The sequence below is a fragment of the Pteropus alecto genome, unplaced genomic scaffold (assembly GCF_000325575.1).
Source record: "Pteropus alecto unplaced genomic scaffold, ASM32557v1 scaffold45, whole genome shotgun sequence".
Lineage (NCBI taxonomy): Eukaryota > Metazoa > Chordata > Mammalia > Chiroptera > Pteropodidae > Pteropus > Pteropus alecto.
This window is the reverse complement of record NW_006442491.1, coordinates 10,905,489-10,929,781: the sequence shown is the minus strand read 5'-3', so window position 1 is coordinate 10,929,781 and position 24,293 is coordinate 10,905,489. Positions and strand designations below refer to the sequence as shown.

At 35.5% G+C, this 24,293-nt stretch overlaps 1 protein-coding gene across 2 annotated transcripts; it reads right to left on the bottom strand.

Moving 5' to 3' along the window:
- Positions 1–962: 962 nt before the first annotated feature.
- MKKS (McKusick-Kaufman syndrome) lies at positions 963–24,293 on the bottom strand. 2 transcript variants are annotated; one of them, XM_006921590.3, is made up of 7 exons: positions 24,165–24,293; positions 23,824–24,020; positions 14,199–14,429; positions 10,782–12,186; positions 7,939–8,114; positions 6,942–7,052; positions 963–5,273 (listed from the first exon to the last, which is right to left on the bottom strand). In XM_006921590.3, exons 4-7 carry the CDS (start codon positions 11,764–11,766, stop codon positions 4,833–4,835), a joined length of 1,713 nt encoding a protein of 570 aa, XP_006921652.1. In that variant the 5' UTR covers positions 11,767–12,186; positions 14,199–14,429; positions 23,824–24,020; positions 24,165–24,293; the 3' UTR covers positions 963–4,832. The 2 variants fall into 2 exon arrangements, with proteins under 2 accessions (XP_006921652.1, XP_015452560.1); XM_015597074.2 differs by having other exon boundaries at positions 23,844–24,020.

Here is a 24,293-nt window from a genome sequence, read left to right as displayed (position 1 = left end):
AAAAATATAAATGTATGTTAGAAAGATGAACTTCTGATAAAAACTTGGAATGCCAGTTAAGAGGTATTTGACTAATACATGACTAATAATGTATAAAAAATATCTACCTTATTAATATTTTAAAAAATGCAAGTTATAAAAAACATTCTATTTTCGGCTATTAAATTGGCAAAGACAATGACTAATCATGGCCAAAGTTCAGGAAAATCAGTACTTTCACACACTATGGTCAGAGTATATTGATGCAACATTTCTGGAAGACAATCAGATTACATATATTAATAGCCTTTCCATTTTAAATACACTTGGATTTAGAAATTTTAATTCTATTTATTCATCCTGAGGAAATAATAAGGGATGTGGGAAAAAGATATATATAAAATGTTCACTGCATTTTCATTCATATTAATACAAAAATTAAAAATAGCTTAAGGGCATACTAATAAAAGTTCATCAACTAAATTATAGTATAATCTCTAAAACTGAAATTCCTTCAGGCATTAAAAATGATGTAGGAGTAAACTGTGCACTGATTGTACATGTTTATGATGTTCATGACATGTTAGGTAAAAGAAACATTATAACGCAATAAACAGTATGATTATATTTTTGTAAACATATATACAGAAAAGATGCATATAAAATGTGAACAGTGATTATCTCTGGGTAGGACTACATTTGACCTTATTTTCCTTTTGTGTGCTTGTGTGTCTGATTCATATTTTTCAAATTTTCTATATGTCATTTCTATAATGTTGATAATTATTTTATGAAATTATTTTTTTTAAAAGAAATGTAATATTAAAAATATATGTCTCACTGGCTAGATGATTAGTTCCTTGAGGTCAGGAACTATGAACAAATCTTTTTTTCTTTTTTAACCTCTAATACCATTAACTACTTTGGCAAACAAACAGATGAATTAATACACAAAATGAAATCACAATATTTCAAACAAAAGCTATAGGGCTAAAATCAGATGTTTATTATAACTATTTCCTCAGTGTGAATTTTTAGTAAGAGATTGTCAAATTGTTTTATTTCCCTCTTAAGTCACAGTTTATTACAGGTACTAAGTATTCCACTGCTTTTAGTGTACCTAGTCTACTAATTATCTCTCCAACAAGAGGCTTGATCTACATACAGGGATTGTTTTCAGGGATTGCATTCTTCTGTATGAGTATTACTACATTCTTAATAAAAAAGAAGCAAATAAGTCTATTTGTAATCCAAAAATGCAGGCTAACTTTGGGTCAGATGCTTCTAAATTCAAATTTTGGCAAAAATTTCCAAGAATTATGGGATACCATAGTTACTAAGTAGAAAAACTTAACTACATGAAAAAAAAATTATAAAGATATTAGATTTTCAAACTTGCCTTTTCCTTTAGATTAAGAGATAGATTTATTTAGACAGCTGAAACAGGGCTCTGTAAGAGATGTTTAGTCTCCTTGATTATTCCCCAAAGATTATCGGAAAGGAATAACCTAACTAATTGAATGTTTTGACAGGACCTGCATTGGTTATGAGAGTGATTTTTGTTCTTGATAATCTTAAATAATAACCTGCAAAATTTATGTGACGGCAACAATACTGGTTTAAGTTATCTGAAGAACAATTCAACAATGCAACAATACAGTATATGATAGATCTCATAGAGGTACTTAAAATTTCTCTTATATCATGTGAATGCTTAAATAGCTTTGATTATATAAACTAAATGAGTTCAGGGATGCCTATGGTAATAAAAGATACTAATAATATGTAATTCAAATATCCTGTGGAAAATGCTTCACTCTAATGGTTGATTTAAAAAGTCTAACAGAGATTCTCCAATATAGTACAAATGGAAGAATTAAGGAATCGGGGTATTTATAAAACAAAATAAGTATTTTGACTTAAAAGGCTCTCTTACTTTGCTTAGTTCTCCAATTTTTTCTGTGCTGCCAAAATCCTGACCTCTTTCGATTATTAGGATTCTAATCCTGCTGGACTCCTATGGTTCAACAAACTTTAATGCAACATGTCCTGTGAGTCACACAAAAGTAATGAGCAACTGTCACTGACTTTATTCTCTTCTGCATTATTTTCCTTTGACTTATTTTGTAGCTATCAGGATTTTCTGTTCTCACCGGAGGAACCTCATAATGCAATATTCAGATCTTAATCTCACTTTAAGTCACAAAACATTGCCTGAGGCTTAATATAGTTGTATTTTCTTACCATTTATTTCTGTCAAAATGGGCTCCTCTGAAATTGTTTTCATCAATGTTTTTCACCTCATATTTTACCATCTGAGTTTGAACAATGATTTTCTTGAACTATAAAGGAAGTGCTTTTTTTCTTATTTACAGTATTTTCTGGTAAGGATTGTACACAACTTTAGGAAACACAAATTTATTAAAAATTTCTACAAATTTACGACACACTCAAAATGACAGCACTGATGTTCCACCAAAGGATGTAACTGAATTTTATGGTGAAGCTAAAAAATGACAGAGCTAAAAGTGGCTATAACATGAGAAGTAGAGACCCTTAACATATAACATCAATTTGAGAGGTTCAGTGTAGCATCTCTTCTTGGAGCAACTTGGAAATACAATAGAGGGCCAAGGTGACCTAGGACAATTTCCATCTTCTCATGTGACATGCTTTCTTAAGTGAATGTAAAACCCTCTCTGTAAACATGTGTGATGAAGAACACTGACTTTATGTTTGGAGTGATGGTGAAAACGCAAAAGCTTGACATCAAGAATGCTTTTTTTCACTGTGTGACCAAGTTTCCAGTATGTAATTACAAATAAGCTTTTATTCCTACCTTTATTAAGTGTCGATTGCTGCTTAATGAATTACACCCAAAACTTAACTTAAAATTTATAATTTCACAGATTTTGTGGGTCAGGAATCAAATCAGGAGGGGCTTATCTAGACCCTCTGCTTCAGGGCCTCTCGGGTGGCTGCAGTGGCAGGGGCTACATTCATCTTGAAGTTCTATGAGAGAGGATCTGCTTCTAAATTCAGTCTGTGATAAGACTCAGGTCCATATTGGCTGTTGGCTAGAAGCGTCCCTTAGTCCCTTGTTATATGTGGGCCTCTCCACAGGGCAGTTCCCAACCTGGCAGCTGGCCTCCATCAGAGTGAACAGGTGCGAGATCAAGAGAGAAGCCCATCTTTTTACAATCTAACGTTGGAGTGATGTCCCATCACTTCTGCTATATTCTACTCACTAAAAGCTAGTCATTAGGTCCCACCTGTACCCAAAGGGTGGACTACCAGGAGGTAGGATTGTTAGATCTTATAGGCTACATACAAAATTACATGCAAAATATACTCATACCCTCTCCAGATTCCCAAAAGTCTCATTGCATTGTAACATTAGCTCCAAGTCCAGAATCTCATCACTGAAATCAGCTCAGTGTGGGTGAAGCTCCTCAGGTATAATTCTCTAAATATACCTCCTAGAGCACAGTTCCTCCCCATCTGAAGACCCATGAAGTTAATGAGATGAATCATTGTCTTTACTCCCAATGGACCCTGAGGAACGGTAATACACTGATGGATCCGCCAAAGATAACCACAATAAGATGTTCCTATTCACAAAGTGGGGAAATGGAGATTCAAAGGAGTCACTACGTCCAGCCCATATCCAAGGAGAGAAGATTATGCAAGGGCCTAAAAACCAGGAGGCGGAGTCCCTGGGGGCCATCTTGGAGGCTGCCTACCACACGGCCCTTCTCTTTGACTCTAATAAGAAAAGAAATAAAATTTTAGAGAAATATTTTATGAAGTTTGCGGTGTAGCTGATTTTTCAATATATATTGTATTATTGTGAGTTTGTACTGCAATTTTTTCTTTGGCTCAGGGTAAAAATTCCTCTATTGGAGGAAACTGCTTAAAAATTCTCTCTCTCTATCATGGCTACAGATCTGATCACTGACTCTCAGGTTGCTTAATTTTCCAAAAATTTACAAAACGTTTCCCTAAAGGTTAATATAGCATCTATTACAGTTCCACACGTATTCCTTTAACTGCATTCTGCATTTCTTCTTCAATTTATCCCTACGCTTTGCATTTACATAAAATTCAAATTACATTCCTTGATGAAACATCAGTGTCTCTACTTTGATTATGAGAGCTGTTCTAGTTTTGTTTTCACACTACTCTGATGGAACTTGAGAAATCACTTCTATACTTCTTTTCTCTATGCTTCTTAGTTATTACATAAACCTATTTTTTCCTAATCACATATTTCCTTAAAATAACACAGATGAAGAAATAGCAAACTAGCAATTGCAGGTAGACCAGGTTCTAGACCAATTACCAAAACACTGGATAGTTTCAGATAAAGAGCACTGAAACTTTACCAAATGTGCAGTTTACACTTCTTTTGATTGAGCAATATGTGTGGGATGTTTGTGATACTTTGGAATCTAATTTTATACTTTAAACATATGTAAGTAGTACTAAAAATATAATAAGTATTTATAAACTAAAGCATGGAATAGGATATTTAAAAAAATTTCTGTATGTTCTTAGAATAATGTTAAATAATAACAATTTAGAACAACATACAGATCTGTGGAATCTCTAAGATAACTATGATATCATTAATAATGCTTCATATTTTTATTATTCTATGGTATTTTTATTCAAGAATTATAACTTTTTTCCTTACATAATTTAAGCAAATCTATAATTTTGTGAATCATCTATCCAAATATGCAGAACAGGCCTTTGGGAGAGAACAAATATACTCAATTTTTTTCTTAATTGAAACCTGACTAGCTGTAATTTTTTTTTTTTTGGTAACATAAACACGCCATTCTCTTACATCAGTTTTTATCTTCAATGACATACGAAAGATCTAAAATCAAATTGGCAGTCTCCACAGCCACCTGTAGGCCACTAAGTTTAGCAGTGAAACAGTCCAAGGTCAGATTGTTGGCTGAGCCCAGAGTTTCATGTGGAAGGCAGGTTTGTGGTGCAAAAGGATGCCGAGTACTCCTTAAGAAAGACCAGTTTAGTTCTTCCTGGCTATTGTGTAGTCCACAGCCACATCTTGAAAGCAAATCTGGCCAGTTAACAACAGAGGGAGAATCTGGCTGAACTGACCAAAAGTGCCCATACTTCATGTCAGTGAGAATTTCACCTCCATCATGTTCTAAAGAGCCAGCGAGAGATTCTAGTGCAGTGCAAAATGCTTCAGTAATTAGCTGAAGTTCTGTTTGGGTATATCCACCATCTTTGGCAATGCTTCCTCGTTCATTAAAAGTCTAAAGAGTAATGAAACCATTGAAAATACATACAGAGCAATTAATGTTATAAAAGTGTTTCTGAAAAAATAGAATACTTGATCAAATCCTTATTCATAAAGTTACTACTTCCTTTCCATTTACTTAGGGGTTTGGCACAATGCTAACGGGCATATAGGAGTCAGCTGGCCAGGCTATCATCATACCTTAACCTGGTTGGTTATAGTAAAAATGTACGCTACCAGTTATGTTATCAGAATGAATGAATCAGAATAAACACCATTATCAACTTATACTGTATGACTGCCCAGTAGTGCCGCCTTAATATATGAAGAACGGGGCATAATGCATATATTACTGGTTTTTATACACACAGGAGGAAGGAAATTTCTGATGGCCAATGTCCAAATGAAGTATTTATTTATACTCAGTAAAATGTTTGAGACTTGTTTAAAATGAGAACACACATTAAGATAAAAAACATTTAGAAACATACGCAATTTTCACAGCAATGCTTTTTAAATAAATTCTCTTCAAATTAATGAAAAGATAATATGACTTTAAACAGTCTTTTGGTTCCACCATTCTAAAAAGTTTATTCTAAACATTTCATGATAAAAATATTAATACATTAGCAAACTAGTAACTGAATGATAGTTAAAAACCCATACCCTAACTACTTCAAAACAGTGACTATTTCTTTTTTTTTCCCCAGGAAGTCTGAACCAGATGAGATCATCTGTAATGGAGATTCTTTTCCCATATTTTCAATACTGTACTTTTTCTTCAAAATCCAACTCAAGATACCCTCCTTCTCCAAAAAGCTTTTTCTAGTTTACTCAATTCCATTTACAGACGATATAATCGTCCATTCAGCATCCATCGATTGGCACTGATTTTGTTTCTCATAATAAATACTGTGATAATTTTTCATGAATGAGTTTTATCATCAAATAGATTTTAAATTATTTGAGGAAGCAGGGTGGGGCATGTGTATAAAAAACGTTTACACTCTCTTCACTCCTGGTCATCCACTAGAAACTCTGCAATCTATAACACTCTTGACTAACAAAAGAATCCACTGCAAATATCTGAAAAACACATACCTTTTTGTATCCAATTTCAAATAAAACAGGTCCGTATTTATGAAAAGGTCAGAACTATAATGCACTAAATTTGTCTATTGTCAGGAAATGGTTTCTTAGATTAACAAAAAATATCTTTCTTGATAGAAGTAATATCATAAATGAATACCAATTTAAAAATTATAATAGATTCTAACATTTGAAATGCTCTAATAAATGAAATTAAGCATTTTCTTGATGATCCAGAGGGTATTAAAAGTATTTTGTAGACTCTCAACACCTTCCTTGTGAATATCAATTATTGTCCCATAGTAGCTGAGATCGCTAATATAACTCCTATTAACAGAATGCTCATTTCAACATGCAAAATTTAGGCAATACACAAAGAATGTGATCATTTGGTAAAAGGTTGGATTAACAATAATTATTGTGATAAAGATATTACTTTATATTTCCAAGTGTTATTTTCCTCAAGTGTTTCTAATACAGTATAGACTAGTAAGAAATTAACCATTAAAGGCTCCAGGGTATTACTGGCTTACCATCTCAAAAAATGAATACTGTTGAGAATTCAGATAATCTGAGAAAGTACTATCAAACCTACCTTGTGTCTAATATATGCTGCCAAGTGAGTTTCAGTGCAGCCACCTCCCAACAAGACACATGGTTCCTTGATTGTTAACTGCAAAACATGTAGTGCTGTTTGACATGTGAGCTACAAAAGAAAGAAATCATCAGAATTAGATAGTAACATCGCATACACAAAGAAATATAGCCATGTTCTCAAGGCAACTTAGTAAACTCAAAGGGCCTGATTTTAATTTCAAAAGAACAAAACCTGTGTTTCCAAGACTATAATGTGGTGAGCACATTTTAGAATAAAAAAGATTAGAGATTAAAGAATACTTCAGTAAGATTTTTGTTTTTATGACCAAAGTAATATCTTCTTTCATATACACTTAGCTCTGCAAATTAAGATTCACAAATAGATGGCCTCAAAATAACTGGGTCAGCAAGATTTGCTAGTAGTTTTACTAAAAAATTATTTCAGTCTAAATAAATTAGCTGAATAAATGACATAAAATTTATTTCAAGTTGCTATGGAAATGATAATACAGCTACAACCCATCAGTAATAAAAACATACAGACCTTGAATATTTACCAATGGTATATCTTTGAGCTTACACGAATCTTCAAGCTTGTGACCAATAAGTTATCACTTCCCTTATGTAAAAAGTGCAAGTGTTATTGCTGGTAGAGGACAATAAACTCTACTAAGAGGTGGATGATGAGTATGACTGGGGAACTCATATTAGCATCAAAGAGTACATAATTCAAGTTAGTTTCTTAAGTTTATATGTTAAGGAACTTTTGATTATAAATACTAGAAATAATAAATGGTAACACATGCCAGGTCGACTGTAGTGTCTATTCATGACTTTAATTCTTCCATTTTTGTTGTTTTTGCTTTCTATACCATGTAGAGAAGTTATGAAAATAAAAAGCACAGCTCACCAATGTGAAAAAAATTATAATACCTTCCTGAATGACTAAGCCATGCCTCAGCCTCTGGATATGAAAATCAAAGTTCATTACCTACCTTCAACTCATCCCAGGCAGTGTCATTTCTGTTGCCGAGAAGCAAGCTGCAGATAGTTACTTCATTAGGAATAAGATGAAAAAAACTTTTGAAGCCAAATTTTGCAGTGCGCAAATCTTTCACGCTTCCATAACTACTCGGAGAGATTGAGCCAAGGGAACCGATAGGCTGTGTTCCTATTTTTTAAAGTTTAGAAAACACAAAATGTAAAAGTGAAGATGGAGCATACAATTATTTAAAATTATAATATTTCTTTTTAGCCAATCTAAAAGTCTCACAAGCATATCATTTAAAATATGAAATATGGAATAAAGAAATAACAAGATGTATTTCTTAAATCTGTAAAATAATAGTATTCGGCTATTAAAAGGATATACAAATAAAGAAAAGGTTCTTTTAGTGTACCGACTTCTATGAACATCTGTTAGAAGCTATTTTGTACTCTCTAGAAAAAAACACGCACAAAATTTCACCTACATTTTCTGGGAGTTCAGGAATTCTGGAAGCCCATACAGGGATTAGAAACCCAAAATTAAGAACCCCATTAATCTGGAGTAAGGGTGAAGTGAGAGGCCTTATTATCTACTCTATACAATATACAAATTAAGCTATCCAAATAGTTGTTTTGGGGTTTTATTCAGTGAATGTATTGAATTTTTTTTCCCTTTTGCCTAACAACTGTTTGTATATAAATAGCTACCGAGCTAAATTATGCGAAAATAAAATATGTAACATTCTTTATTTTGTTATTCTTTAAGTATTTTGCCCTCTTTCTTGCATAGGTAAAATAGTAAAATTTTACAAAACACAAATTAATAAAAATAGAAGAAAGGAGAAGTTAGGATAACTAGGTTTCCAAAATCTCTAAAATGTACTGGAGGTTATGTAGAAAAGAAACTATACCAAAATTCTATAAGAAATAACAATGCTAGTTGAAAGTCTTAACATTAAAACTATATCTGAGTGGTGCATGTCTTTGGGTCAGTTTCCTCTTTCAGACCAATGGGGTTAAAACAATAATGTCTATAAATACTTCCAGCTCAAAAAATTTATAAAACCCAGAAAAATAATCACTGAGATTTTACTTCTTTGAATAGCCTTTCTCCTTTACTTTGTAAGCCTCAAAGAACAGGAATACTTGAGCGATCTAAAATTTAAGGAGAAAAAAGCCTACATTTTGTATAATTTCACATGGTGGATCCAACAGAGAATCTGTAGTGAGGGGATCTGGTTTTATTGCTTATCAGCCACAGCATGTAGAGCAAGTCACTCATGTCATTTAACTTTTCTGGGTGGGCTTCCCCCATGAGAGTTAAATGGGAATCATAATGTCTACTTCACAAATAAACTAAATCTTAAAAATGCTCTGTAAGGCCTGACAAGCTTCACACACACATCACCCATACACAATATCTCCACTATTTAACTGAGATCATCAATAAAGAGGAATATTGTTTGAAGGGGAGAAAGGTTATGTTAACCTGGATATACCCCACAAGATGAATTAGGCACAAAACATACTTCACCTATTCTTAGTTTACCCAAGCCATGGGCCGGGGCTGGGGGTGGGGGTGGGTGTGTGTGTGTGTGTCTCCAAGAAGCAAACAGAACACCTCATTATAAGGATTCTTGGCTATTAATACTATGTTCTAATTGCATATAGGATAAATAATAATTGTGGACTGGTGTGGAAACCCACTTATAATGTTTCTATGGGAAAATGCTTCATACTGACTAATCTGTAATACCCAATATTCACAACTGGAAATTACCCGATTCATGAAATGCCAGTCAATATTTAAAGATATGAGTCTGACCCTTATCGACAATGAGTCCCAAAGGACTATTTCCAATATTTAATAATTTCCTTTTTGACAATCATTTGAGAGTCTTACAAAGGTAGGGCAGGAAACCAGATATTGTACATTCAATACTTGACACACATAGCACTTCTTTTTGATGATTTATAAAATTTGTGAACTTTAACGATGGTTTATATCTAATAACTTAAAAATTACAATCTATTAGAATGAGATGATTGTCTTTCTGACATTGTCAGTGGTTAAAAGGATATTGAAAAGTGGCTCAAATCAGGGACTCTTTAGCTTGTCATTTTCCTTGGCTCTAATTCGTAAATTAGGAGCATTTGCTCCTAATTTGCTGAGTTTGTGAAATGCAGTGAATTTTTTGCTATTATAATTCTGCGTGTTACTATATTATAGTCAATTCAACATATACTTTAGAACACCTACTATGTACCAAGCCTGCTGTAAGGACCAGAAATAAAAGATGATTTTGGTTCTCAGGGAGCTCAGCTGGAAATACTTGGGATATTTAAAGCTACCGCAAGCACGTACGCACGCACACACACACACGGCCTTAATTAGGAACCACTACTTAGGCAGATGTACAGCTATTTGCTGGAGTTATATAAAAGTGAAGATATTTTAGCTGAAAAATTACCTTCTGAATTATAATGTGATTTAAGAGCTTAGTAAAACTGGACTTTTGTATAAAGTATGAAAGACCTTATGATTATGTTAGTCTTCTCAATAATTTGTATGATAGTTGAGGGTTAAGTTTTAGACTACGGTAGACTGTAGTACATTTGGGAGCTGAAAAATTAAGAAATGGCCATAATCACTCAATTTTTAATAAGTCAACAATATAGCTTCCTTTTTAGAAACAACCTTCACTGCCAGAAACGATACTCAAATATGCTGAGGTTGGCAGCTTCTAAAATTTTTCAAGATGTTAACAGTGACACACACCAAGAATATCTGCTCAAAAAAAAATCCAGTGTGATTTATTAACTATTAGGGGCAAAAGCTGAGTGTTTTTACCTGTCACTTTACTCAGGGGTTCCATCAGAGCCACTCCAATTCTGTCTATGGCAATAACACGATGCATACTGAGAAACTGTTTCAAAGACGGATGTATAACTTTTTGGCACATGACAAGATCTACGTGATCACTAACTAGCTGCCTTCCTAGGTTAAGCAACTGGTCCAGGACTGCATTTTCAAGGGAAACCCCATAATTGACCACCACAGTTCCTTCTCCAGCATCAGAAAGGTCTCCAGATAAAGATGCATGAAAGAGCGCCACCTTGAGGGAATCTGATTTTTTGATAGGTAGTATCTTCATCAACCGAACTTCTGACATTTGAATAAGTATTCCAGGTAATACAGTAGAATCTATAACTCTTTGATCCTTTAAAGGTACGATTATACTCTTTCCTAAAATGATGTGGTCTTCGGTGTTTTCTGGAATTGTGAGCAAAAAGGCTTTCAGAATCAGAGTACTGACATGGTCTGTTTCCTTTCTGGTGAGCATACAGGCGGGTTTACTTGTTAATACACTGCGTACCAGACAGAGGAGGATCTGAGTATTATCAAAGTCGACTGGGATTCGACAACCACAGTCCTCGGACCTGAGGTAAGTGGTGCAGAGGCTCAAAAGATGCTTATTTAATTTAATGACAGTGCTGGGTGTCAAGCCTGTTCTCTGAACATTTTCAATCAGGTTGCAGCAAAGAATGGCTGTGACTAAGCCACAATCACTGAAGCACGACACGTGATTCTGCACGGAAGTTGTCAGGATCTTTAAAATGGGGTGGGTGACAGAAAGGTTAGCAAGCAGGGCTGACGATTGTGAGGTTGTACACACAGAGCCTCCAAGGCCATTGTGCAGCTGTTTCAGCCTACCTGAAGGGCCATAGCACGATGTTACGATTCCTTTCAAGACAGAAAGTGTGGCCCTGACTCTCTCACTTGTCAGTGGCTCACTTTTACACAACGATGGCTTTTTAGCTTCTAAACGAGACATCTTATTTCAGGTGGTAATTTGTGAAGACAGCTTTTATTTTGTTAACCATAGTTTTCTATTTATTGTGCAGTCATGGGTTTTAATACTTCAAAAAAGTATTCTTCAGGAATGAAAGCCTGAATATGCAGTATTATGGCTATAAAATTAAATAGTTCCATGCTTACGAAACTAATCAGTATGTAATGATTTAATGACATATTAGTAATTCCAAATATTTATTTTACTTCATTCTTCAATACTTTTTTGTTTGCCTCCAGACTGAGATTTTACAGACCATTTTGCAGCCCTCTGCACAAAGTATGTTACAAGGTGGACACCTATGAAAGAAACCCCAGTTACAAGAAGCCAGTTCTTTCTAATCCAATTTGTGTTTTTCATTTCTTCTTTCAATATCAAGCTCAGATTCAAAACTGCTTCTTTCTATAAGAAATAAAAATGTAACATTTTAGAGAAGTAATTCCAAAACATTTTATAGACTGCAGTTTAATAATTTATTTTAACGCTCTGTTCTTTCTTTAGAAAAAGAAAATACCAACCAGCACAAGCCTCCAGAAAATGAGAAATGTATATCAACTTAAACATTCATGCCTTTATTCTTCAATGAACCCCTCTGAGAAAAACTGCTGATACTGCAACGATTTTAGAAGGCACAACAACACTGCTAGAAAGCTTACAGTAATTTGAAGATGATTGCTTCTAGCAGAGAAATGCTACATTATCAAACACATAGAATTTGGTTTCTGAGTCTTAAAAAAAGTCCCAAATGTTTTTAATCTAGTACAGCAGATCTACTATTATTTTTTTTAATAACTTTGATTTGCTTGGAAACCTTAGAATTCCTACCACAGAGACTCTGTTTCATACAGTCTGTGACTAGCTGCAGAAGTCTGTACAACACATTGTATCAAAGAACAAACCATGTTTTAAGTATCTGGCTAATGTCAGAGCTAATTTTCTGTAGTTTTACCCTATCAATCAATGATTTTCAGTTTTGATGTTCTACAACTAATCCTCCCCCAAACTTTGGTTAATGACAATACAAAAACTAGAAAATGTGCTGGGTGACAAAGAGAAAAATAGAATCTGATTTACCATTTGATCTCAAAGAGTCTAAACACTATAAAATGTTATTATATGCCAAATGCACTTGAACTAGTTTCCTTAATAAAGCTGTAAATAGTGTGCCTCAAGGCATAAAATCCAGACACTTTAATAATAAAAATCTCAGGACATGGACCTATTTGTTGAGGTTTGGTGCTTTGAAGGTGAAGGTTCAGCCAATTAGTAATTTTCAGGAATATGCTAGCCATGCCAGTCACTTGGAAAGTATATAACATAAATAAAACAAACTGAACTACCAAGACAACAGTACTATTTAAAGTAGATTATGACACTGGATGACACAGGCCAAAAAGGTGATTTGAAAATGTGCAAAGAAGAGGTGAATAGAATGAGAGAATGCTATGTGGAGTGTGAATTTGTTTGCCACTCCTCTCAATTTACTTAAAAGGCTGTAACCATGGCACCTGGGCCCAAATAAAGGCAATGATGGCCAGCTATCTCCCTGCCATGATAAAGCAATAGTCATTTTTTATGGCATGAAGAGGAAAAAAATCTCTGTTCATCTTATGCCAGGAATAGCCAAGATACTTAAATATTATATCAATAGTTATTTTAGATTTAGCAAAATTTGTGAAATATGTTTAAATGCTACCTTTTGAAATGACCTCCACACGTTAATTTGCACATTACAACACACATACAAACCATGAATCACAACAGAATCTGTTATTAATAAAATGATTTCTCTAGTAAGAAGTTTTTTCAATATATAATGGTGACATGCACTGCAGAATTTCAGGAGAATGAAGTTAGCTCCTGTAACAGTCTTGAGGTATTGAGACCAGTAACCACATCTTATGGCTACTATCTATAAAATGAGAAAGAAAGAAATCATTGAAAGTGTTAGTGACTCTCAAAAGTAACAAATTATTTTAAAGCTAAAACATTAGAAACTAAGGAATGAATACGATTAGTTTTGTCTTGGGAAAAACAGAATAATAATAAAGAAAAGAATCTTTTGCAAGTCACAGATTTACATGCTCTGGAATGGATTTATGGCAAGGAGACAACTGCTCCTTTGGACACACTGATGATCCTGGTGAGTTTCTTGTTGACAGGACAAGAAATGGACTGATTGCCCTTTCTCTTTTCACCCAAATGAGTCTGCCAGGCAAGTGTCAAGGTCTCTGTAGAAGAAACTTTTCTAGAAGCAACTGCAGAATAATATTTTGCCAGTGGATAATAAAATTAACAGGTAACTTATTAACTTAGGCTTTGTGTGTGTGTGTCAGAGCTCTATACTTTTTTAAAGATTATGTTTCCCATTGTTGGAACATATCATATGGCCGACCGGATTAAACCAAACTTACCTGAAGAATGTAAAGCTGCTATTTCCCTTGGACGTGGTCCTTCTGAGGACTTGCAAGCACCAGACTATCTGGCTTGGGAACGTTGTCCTTATTAGGTATTTGGAAAACGGGGCTGCTTTTGATTCTGTGCCACCCCAAATGTATGAGTCCAACTAAAGGTACCATAACAACCAGGACTTTGTAGTCTCTCCAGAAGTTTTGAAAGCTCATAGTACTTCGGCATCAGAGCACCTAGGAAGAGGTCAATAGTTAACAGAGAAAAAACAATGCCCGCCCCTGCCGCCAAAAAAAGTTCCTAAAATTACATCAATAAATCACCACAAGTAGAATACTGCACTCTAATAAAAGCTATTAAACGTTTTTAGTTATATCGCAATGTTAATTAACAAAAAAGAGGTATGCTGTAGACCTAAAGAGATACGGGAGGTTGGGCTTGGGAAACTTGTAAAGCAACACTCAATTTATAGTCGACGATTGTAAAGGAGCTAAATTACTTGCTGGGAAAGCTTTATGAACCTTTGGAAACACTCATGCATAATTTTCTTTATATAATTTTATTTTCTCTGAACCACAATGAAGTTAGATTTTTTTTAAAAATCGCACTGTCATAATTTTAACAAAAGAATCGAATGGCAATCCATAAATATGCATTAAGAATTCAGATTCTGCACTCTGACATGATGTAAGTGATGGTGCTTCAGCTGAGACCGGGACAGTCATGTATGGATTCCAAATGTAGCAAAAGAAATTATGGCTTAGGCTCTATGAATTCAGATGAATTAATGCCATTTGCACATTTATGTGCTGAACCACTGCATTTTAGTGTTTGCCCTTATTACTAATCATTCTAGCCTACAGGGACTATTGTCAGCTCCATTTACATGAATAAATTGGGGCAAGTAACTTGCTTGGAGTTACAAAGCTAGTTAGTATTGAAAGCAGACTTTTCCCCGTCTTTGATTTGGAAACCAAGGCGCTTGGGGCCCAGGAAGTCTATTTCTGATGATCTGTTGGGTTTGGGAACTTGAGTCTGGACAACCTCAAAATACTCCTTATACTTTTTTCTTTCTTTTTGGTACAGTGACAGGAAATATTTAATTTTCCAATCTCCACTTTCTATTTTTTATAAACTGAAAAACAATTCTTTATACTTTTTTATTTAAAGGACACTCATTAGACTTTATTAAGTAGCTTATAGACTTGTGATGATACAATTGGACCCACTTTCCAAGTTCCTTTCTGAGCACAGAAGAACAATAAGGACTGCTCCATCATCTACAGGATATATTAAGAATTAGGTTCAACTGCATGTGTGAGTCTCAGGATCATAAGATCTCTCACGGTAATTTTGAATGAATGCCACTAGAAAAATGTCTGAACACAATTTTTACTTATTCCTTCTTTCAAGTCAAGATTAAAATATAGTACAAATGAGCTAAATACCTAAACTATCTCTGTGTTCTGTGCATATGTATTAAAAATAAACAGAAAGGTTAGGAGTTATACTTATGTACATATATTATTCTCAGCATTAGAAACCACTTCTCCCCAAAGTCCAAATTCACATCTTATAAGGACTTTGTTGCTAAACCTAAACTACTAGATGGAAAAACACAGCCTGCTTTGTAACAAAGCATTTTGTGGTCTTTTTCTTTCCTAAAGTGCTTTAAGTCTCCTTTACACTTTTTGCAACCTTTAGAGACCATACCTTTTATTGACATGCTTATGTTCTCTCTTTGGAGAAAGACAATCACAAATAACTGTATTGTGGTAAATTTCATTGGCGCTCACTATGCAAAAGCCTTTAGAGCATTTGAGATTTGAGGACAAAAAACAACTGGGGGAGGCACTGGGTAATTTGGAGTAATGAGGAGAGAACTATTGTAAAAATTACTTGCTACAGGGAAGAAGGGACAGGGGCTGCACCAAAGTCATCTGGCTTATGTTGACTGATATGTGGCATTTTTTGTCCACAAAATACCTTGAATTAAATGTTTAAAAGATATTGTCATTTGTATTAGTCTCCTCAATAATTAAGGAGACTTTAACATCTGTCATTCACAACATGAGGTTATCAAGTCACAGTTCTTTTAACAGATGTCATTTCTGTTATTCACCGTTTACTTCTCCATGATCACTAACTCAAGGTTTATCAGCTTTTTCCTGAATTATAAATTCTGAGGAAAGACTTTATAAAAAAGAGAATCATTTGGATAAAAGGATATAATATAGTTGGGATAACATAATAACTAAAATTCAGAACAAATTAAACTACAATCTATAACAATGTCTGGGAAAGTGTTGTACTATTCTCTCCATGTAAATCACAGTAATGTGATGTGCTATGAAATTCCTAGAGAAGAGTCTTAGATTAGCTAACTCACGTTAGTCCCCTACACTCCATGAATCTTTGGGTCATCCGTGGGTTAAGGACAAAGGAAATATTCCATTTTATTTATATTGTGTTTAACAGTCTATTCTTCTTCATTGGGATAACTTAACGATCTACACATTTTTTTTTCTAGGTTTAAGTTTAGTTAAGGCTGGGAATCAGTATCTATTTTGGCTGAAAACTCATTATTTGAGTTTTCAAATAATCACTGAGGCACAGTAATAGCACTTCCTGTTTAATAAGTGATGTTGGGTTGATTTAATGATTATTTTAATATTTACTCAACATGTATGTGCCCTCATGTCCTCAAATTCTCCTTATCTCACATATTGATTTGGTTAATGGGGGTAAGAGAGCAGCTAACTATTTTCTGATGCTTATTCTGTTGTTCTTTGAGAAGCTTGGAAAATTGTTAGGATCAAGATGATAGGGCTTTTTACTTTACAAAGTACTTTTGGAGTCCTCGCATTTAATCCGCATAAAAACACTGTGTTATCACATCATAACAGTCATCTCCACCAAGCAAGACGGAACATTCTTAAAATGGCATCGTAACCTTAATTTATTGTTTCTTTCACTCAATAGTTTTCCAGCATTTACAAGTATTCTATTGCTTGAATAACCAACTTCCCAGGGCCAGACACATTAGACTTTTACTAAATAAGGCTCATTGCTAATTTTAAGAAAAAGACAACAAAGGTTTGAAATTTAACATCTGATATAGCAGTGTGGTAATGTACTCTTATTTTGTTCATATTTTCTGAAGCTTTTAAATAAAATCAAATATATTTTGGGGATACGATTTTGATTAAACCCTTTTCTCAATTCTGTGGGACTTTTTTCAAAATGAAAATTAGCATCATTGCCCTTTTCAAATAAGTATAATATAGGCTTACTTTTTAAAGTTAGAAAATATAGAAATAAAGAAAAGAGAACTAAAAAACATCTATAATCTTTTTGGTTTTAACAAAAAATGTGATAATATACATGCTGTTTTGTCATTTTTTCTCCCCCCAAGAATATAAATCTTATCATTTTTAATAGCTGTATAGCTTTTGACTGTATAGAGATATCCTAATTTGACAGATCACCAAGAGAAATTTAAGATTTTTTTTTCAATACTTAATTGCTAAATATGCTACGGCAATAAGCACTCTTGTAAATATTCCAGAGCCCATGCTCACAACCACAAGAGGCTGCTTCTCAGGATAATATAAAGACTTAACAAATTTCCTAACAACTCATTTTTCAAATGAACTTACAAGAAGGTTTTTCAAACTTGGACTTTTAGAAAGGTTCGTGGTGCTGAGCAGCAGGAAGACTGGGAGATCTGATTTGGGAATGGATAATTAAGTGGAATAAAAGTTACCTCGAGAGAGTCCTTTTCTCAAAACACTTGGAAAGTCATTCCGAGTGGTTTAAAACTATTTTTTGGACACTAGAGATTTTTGAGTTTGAAACAAAAATTTCTCAAGAATGTGCTTAAAATGATCAGATCGGATGAGCAATTACAAGCTGGCTCCTAAAATAAGTTAGTGCTTTTTGTCCATTTCGCTTTTCAAGTTTTCTCGGAGTAAAGGAGCAACAGAAATGATAGCAAAATATTTTTCCTCTTCTTATCCTCCTTTAGTGTACCTGCCACTGCCCTTTTCTTACTTTCTTGAATCTTTAAATATACTCCTAAACAAACAAAAACAGAACATACAGGACTCTCTTAGAAACGTGGGGGCAACTGAGACAAATGAAATGAGATTAGTAAATTTTAGGTACATAAAACAGAAAGTAGGTATTTATGGTTTTATTCATTGAAATGCCTTTTAAGTTTGGAGAATGTTGATAGGCAATCTTAACATAGATTCTGTTTTCTTATACCCTTCTTTCGAAAATATATACCTTGCATTATTCACAAGGTTTCATATTTTTTTACCCTGTTTGTTTTCACAGAAATTTTATGAGACTGTTTTAGAAATGAGGAAATGCTAAATGATTGATTCCAAGATTATTGTCAGTTAATTGTGGCACTCAACTTAGATTTTGGAGTCCTAAAAAGTCTTGGCTGGTATTCTATTAAGCAATTTTCAAAAGCCAAGAATTGGGTCTCAGTTTTGGCAATAGGGTAAATCAGAATTTCCAGTGCATGATGATGGACAAGAATATTCCGAGTGCATGGTGCATACTTATGAAGGTCACTGAGGTCAACTATCCAGTGCATTAAGCCTGGCATGTTCTCCTGATTCTTATGTCAGGTATATAAAAGGTTAACTGTGGTTTTGCGCCACTTTGTCCAAAATGAGAGAGCAAGAGAGCCTCTTATCTTCCAAACATACATCCAGGACCTACTAGTAGTTGAGATTAGGTGGGCTAATTTTAGTTATTTTCATTAGCTTAGTTTTTAGTACAGAATGAATAGCAAGAGATTAATGAATGGAATAGAGAGAAGGTTGCTATATCTATACCTCATTAAAATATTATAATCTTTTGAGTACATATAAAGGCCAAGAAAGGAAAACACTGAGCTATATGCCTCAGACCACACATTAATATCTAAAATAGTAACTTTCCCTCCTCCCAATTTGTATTACAGAGATTATCATCTCTTCAATTTCTACCACTAAGGCCTCTGACAGGCTTACTGAAACTTTTTACATTCTAAGCTAAATGAAGTTTTCTTGGTAATAGGACTGGACAGTAAGGTGAACAGCAAAATGGCAATTAAGCTTCCCGGAAAATCCTAAACAGCTTGGCTCTAGCTATCATATTACTCTTTCTATGTAGCATCATGTCAAGTAAAACCACCAAGTTGCTATCCACTGTTACTAATTAGGCATACAGCAACCTGGATGCAGGAAATAGTCTGTAAAAAATTCTCGCTTTGCCTACTGGGCTTGCTGAGCGCCATCTGCTGGTCTTTTGGGCACAGTGTAGGGTGGATTTGTTTTTATGTTTTTACTGTTGCTCTGCTTAAACATATGTATTTGAAAAAATAGTGACTTTTAAAAACTTCCGCCTAATGTAATTTAATCATGAAGAGACCATTAGACAGACATACATTAAACAATTAACCCAGCTCTTGTCATTGTGATATTTGAGAAAGTTTATTAGAACTGTATAATGCCTGTTCTCTTACAATGACAATTTTGACTTTAGGTATTTGTGAGTTCTTCATTTCTGAATTTCAATCATTGTTGTGAAAAATAGTTCTTTTTATCCTCAATTTTAATAGAGCACTTCAAATTTTGGCATTTGTGCGTGTATAGAAATTAGAAAAGACTGCATAATGTCTTCATGCCTGTTCAATTGGCCAGCATGCCAAAAAGAATATATATATATTTTTCTAACTACATCACTTAAAATAACAGTTTTGCTGACCTTTTCCAGTCTCGTAAAAACAAAGCAAAAACATTACTGTCAACTCTTGATGAACTAAATGGATCACACCTGAGTTCTAAAGTTTCCATTGAGCAAAATCCTACTTCCTTCCCAACCCCACCATTCAAGGTCAGCATGACCTATACCCAGTGCCTGGGCTACTGACAGCACATCCTAGTCAGAAGTGGGTCAGGAGTAGTCACAGAGTACAAGGGTCAACTTTAAACTTTCTGGGCAGTTATGTGGAAGTATTTTATGATCTCTGCCATCCCCTTCCTCAAATACATTGGTAACTATGAAATCAATGTATTTATAAATAATATACTGAAAGTATCACAGTTTTATATGAGCTTTACTAATAATTAGCAGTCCAAATGTAAACAATAACTAATTAGTAACGGATGAGGAAGAGAAAATTAGCTTATTGGCAGGATGTGGCTTATCAGAAAGGTTCAAGTGTTGTTTAGAGAGTTTTGAGTTTATGTTTATGGAGTTGAATGAGAATCTTTCTGTCCCCTTTCACTGTTTTTATACATGGCTGCCACTGGATGTTGGAGTTGGTGGGGAGGATGGTGGGGGGATCATACAGATAGCCAGACTGTTCCAGACCCTCATTATTTCACATAACCTCCTTGCCTCTAGCCCACTGGTTCTCAAAGTGTAGTCCCCGCACTGGCAGCAGTAGCACCACCTGGGAACTTAATTAGAAATGTAAACTCTTGGGCTGTCCTTGACCTACTGAATCAGAAACTCTAGGGTGGAGTCCAGTACTCTGTGTTCTAAAAAATTCTCTGGGTAATTCTGAAGAGAACTGTTATCCTAGTCTACTCATGACTAATCTTTTCTCCATATGGTTAACACAGCCATCTTGCAGAAACAAATTAAAAACAAGAAATCTGGTCGTGTACCCATTTTGCTAAGAGACCTTCAGTGACATTTTTGACTAGAAAGTGAAGTTCAAATTTCTTAGTACAGCATAAAAAGCCCACCGGAACCTAGTTCCTGGCTACCAGCTTCAGAAGATAAAGCACAGCCAATCATTTTAGTAAGAATGCACTGTCCTGTAATGGTAAGGAGATGAGTTGTGGAGTCCTAATGCCTGGGCTTTCACACTCTATCTTACAACTGGACTTGTGACCTTGTTGAGTCACTTAACCTCATGATGCCTCAGTTCTAACATCCATAAAATGAGACTAAAGACTTTCATATCACGAGGCTTTTGTGAAATTAGCACAATGCCTGGTACTGAGTCTGGACTTAGTAATTGTTAACTATTATTATTTTGACCATTTTAAAAGGAAAAAACATGACTGGAGTCAACCTGGAGTAGCAAGAACAGGAGAGGACTAGAATGGTTAAGGGAAGTGGTCCCCATAAAGGAGGCCCACCTTCTGGGCAGTGTCAATAAAAATACCCAGATTCTCAAGAGAAAGGTTCTGAGGTCTTTGGAGCTATTTTGATTAGAATGGGGTAGACCTGTAACCAGATTCTAGGATGTTACAGGAAAGATAAGAGTGGAGCTCCTAAAGTGAAAGCCAGTAATGTTAATGGTGAAGGAAAAAGGAAAACTCAAAGACGGTGAAGAATTTCATACTTGTCTCTCCGATAAAAGTTATTAAAGTTGCCTACATGAGTTCTAGTGTGATGAGGCTTTGAGCAATGATAGGAATCAAATTCTAACCTCCACCACAAGTTAGTTGTGATCTTAGGCAAATTACTTCTTTCCCGCCTCAATTTCAAATTATGTTATATAGGGCTACATGGTGGAGATTATTACAAATATATTTATGTATTTATTGCTTACTACAGTGCCTAACATGTGGGAAGTATTCAATATATGGTAGCTATTATTATTGGAAGTACATTATTTTTAATACAAGTCATGTATAAAAATATGCACCTCTGGAGATCCCTGTTTGACCAAAACAACTGTGTATTATCATTTAATATTTCAAGTAATATTTGTTATAACTTATAAAACGGGAGAATATTGTAAAGGCAAATCTAAATAGTCATATCTACAGTGTTTACATCATTTAGGGATTATTTTCACTTCAAATATGTGTGAGACTAATTTTACTCAAATGTTTATTTAGTGTGTTAGGTGTTAGCAAGACATGAGACTGGGGCAGTGAGACTATCAAGATGAGTAAGGCATGACTGCTGTCCTCAAAGAGAATACAGGCTTGAGAAAGGCACAATCCTGATAAGACACGATTAAATGCTATATAGGAGAGAAAAAATACTGTATAGATTAAAAGTCTTTACCAAGTTGACTTATTTTTCATCTTCTCCATCTTCCTCTGAATTAGTCTCCATCCATTTTTACTTACTCCATCTTTAGTTACAGCAGGGAGTCAATATCTATAAAAACTGGTCACTGCCACACACAATAACAGAAAGTAGCAGCCATTTGTTTTGTTTCTCTGCTAAATTCTCAGTGCACAGCAGAAACTGTAGAATCTTGCTCCTTTTGTCCTACACATGATGGCTCATTCTTGTGCTTCAGCTGTTACCTACCCAGACAGCCTTTCTCTGAGCACCCAATTAAAAGTCTTTCCCTCTTTCATCCCCATTATTCTCTAGCACATCTATTACCTTCAAATCCCCACCTTTGTGATGAATGCTGTGATATGCCACCCTAATCCCCCTTAAAAATGAAAGACATTTCCCAGATATTGGGAGTGCAGAGACAGCCCTCAGCAGTCAGTCCACTTCCAGGATTTACTAGGCTGAAGAGAAATGAAGCTATACCCTCTCTCCAGAGCAATGGACATCCAATCAATGCAGGGGTATAAAGATTTGGCTCTTCCCTCCAACTTGGAACAACTTTGAAGGGCCAACCCAGCACCAGAGTTCTTCTGAGACTGGTAGAGGCCTAACTTCAGATAACACTACAGCTCAACCTTTTCTATCCACCCAATCCTGCTTCCTTTCTTCCTTGATAATGATCCAAAAGTCCTTCCTAATAAATGTCCTGCTCTCAAATCTCCTCAGAGTTTGCTTTCTAGGTAATCCAATCTAAGAAAATCTGGAAATATCTTGTTCATTTATCAATGTATGTTTATTGTTTCTTTTTCCCATCACTAAAATATAACCTCCATGTGGTCAGGGGCCATGCCTGCCTTGGTCACTGCTGTATATTAGTATACATATAATTAGTTCCTTTATTATAGAGTATATATAGATACTAGATAGTCTATATGTAGTACGGATAAATTTCCAGTATTGAGGCCTCTGAAACAGAAACAGGATTTTGGGCATGGTCCCGTTTGGGAGGAAGATGAACATGACCTCAGGAGGTCTCCACCTAAAAAGGATTTCCACCCCCACAACCTCAAAAAAACCCGATTCCTGCTTCTGCTTTCAAATGGCTGGCACTGCCATGTTCGCTGTATAGCAGTTTTGACCTCCAGTTCCATTTCCGAGAATGGCCCCCACCTCCCACATAAACACACGCAGAGAGCCGTCCTAGCGAAAGAGGAGTCACATGTTCCAGCTAGAAGGTGGCAGCGCAGGTGCAATCAGTGCTTTCATGGGAACACCTTTGCTATGTACTTCACCGCGTGGCTCTGCAGATGGGTAAGGAGGCTCTACACCTGGAGCTCTACCCATACTACTAGAACACGCCCTCGCCATCCACTTTCCGGCTACAGGCAAGTATTTAGCGCCTACTGCTATTTTAAAGTCAGGTCTTTCGCTTCCTTAGGAGCCAGCCTCCTCCTTATCCCCGCCCCCAAATATCCTTCGGAAAGGACACCAGTGACCTTTCTGAGAGAGAGAAGAGACACCTACAAGTCCCCCGCCCCTCTCTTCAGCCGGGTAGAAAGCTGGCTTTTCCACCCGAGGTTCCAGCGCTCTCACCTGCCCACCAGCCGCCTCACCTCCCTGGACAGCCGCCACCAGCAAGCCCCAGAGGCCGAGCCTCAGGCAGCAGGCTCCACCGATCCTGGCAACCGGATCCCCGTGCTTGGAGACGGAGCATGCGCAGCTCTGCGATGGGCGTGATTCCCTCAGGCGTTCCGCTCTCCGGGTCTTACTGAAGTACTCAGTCGAGGAAGCTGTGGAAGTGGCCGTAAAATAGGAGTGGGGTTTATTCAGCTTCAATCTCAGCAAATTGTTGAAATTGAAACATTTAAATAACAGCAAATGGACTTGTTAGGGCACAGTATCTTTCTTATGGCGCATGCTTAAGAGGCACTTACTGAATGAATGAAAAATTAGAAAACAGTTTTCAGCAGCTCCGCAGCCTCCCTGATTTGATCAATCGCAAAGGAACTGATTCTGTCGTTCAACGCCAATTGCCCGCCTTCTTTTACGGCTGCCGTGAAAAC

Coding starts and splice junctions, on each gene's coding strand:
- MKKS (XM_006921590.3), bottom strand. CDS start 11,766: ATGTCTCGTTTAGAAGCTAAAAAGCCATCGTTGTGTAAAAGTGAGCCA. Junction 8,115..10,781: donor ACCCCTGAGTAAAGTGACAG/GTAAAAACACTC, acceptor TTTAAAAAATAG/GAACACAGCCTATCGGTTCC. Junction 5,274..6,941: donor CAGCATATATTAGACACAAG/GTAGGTTTGATA, acceptor ATTACTCTTTAG/ACTTTTAATGAACGAGGAAG.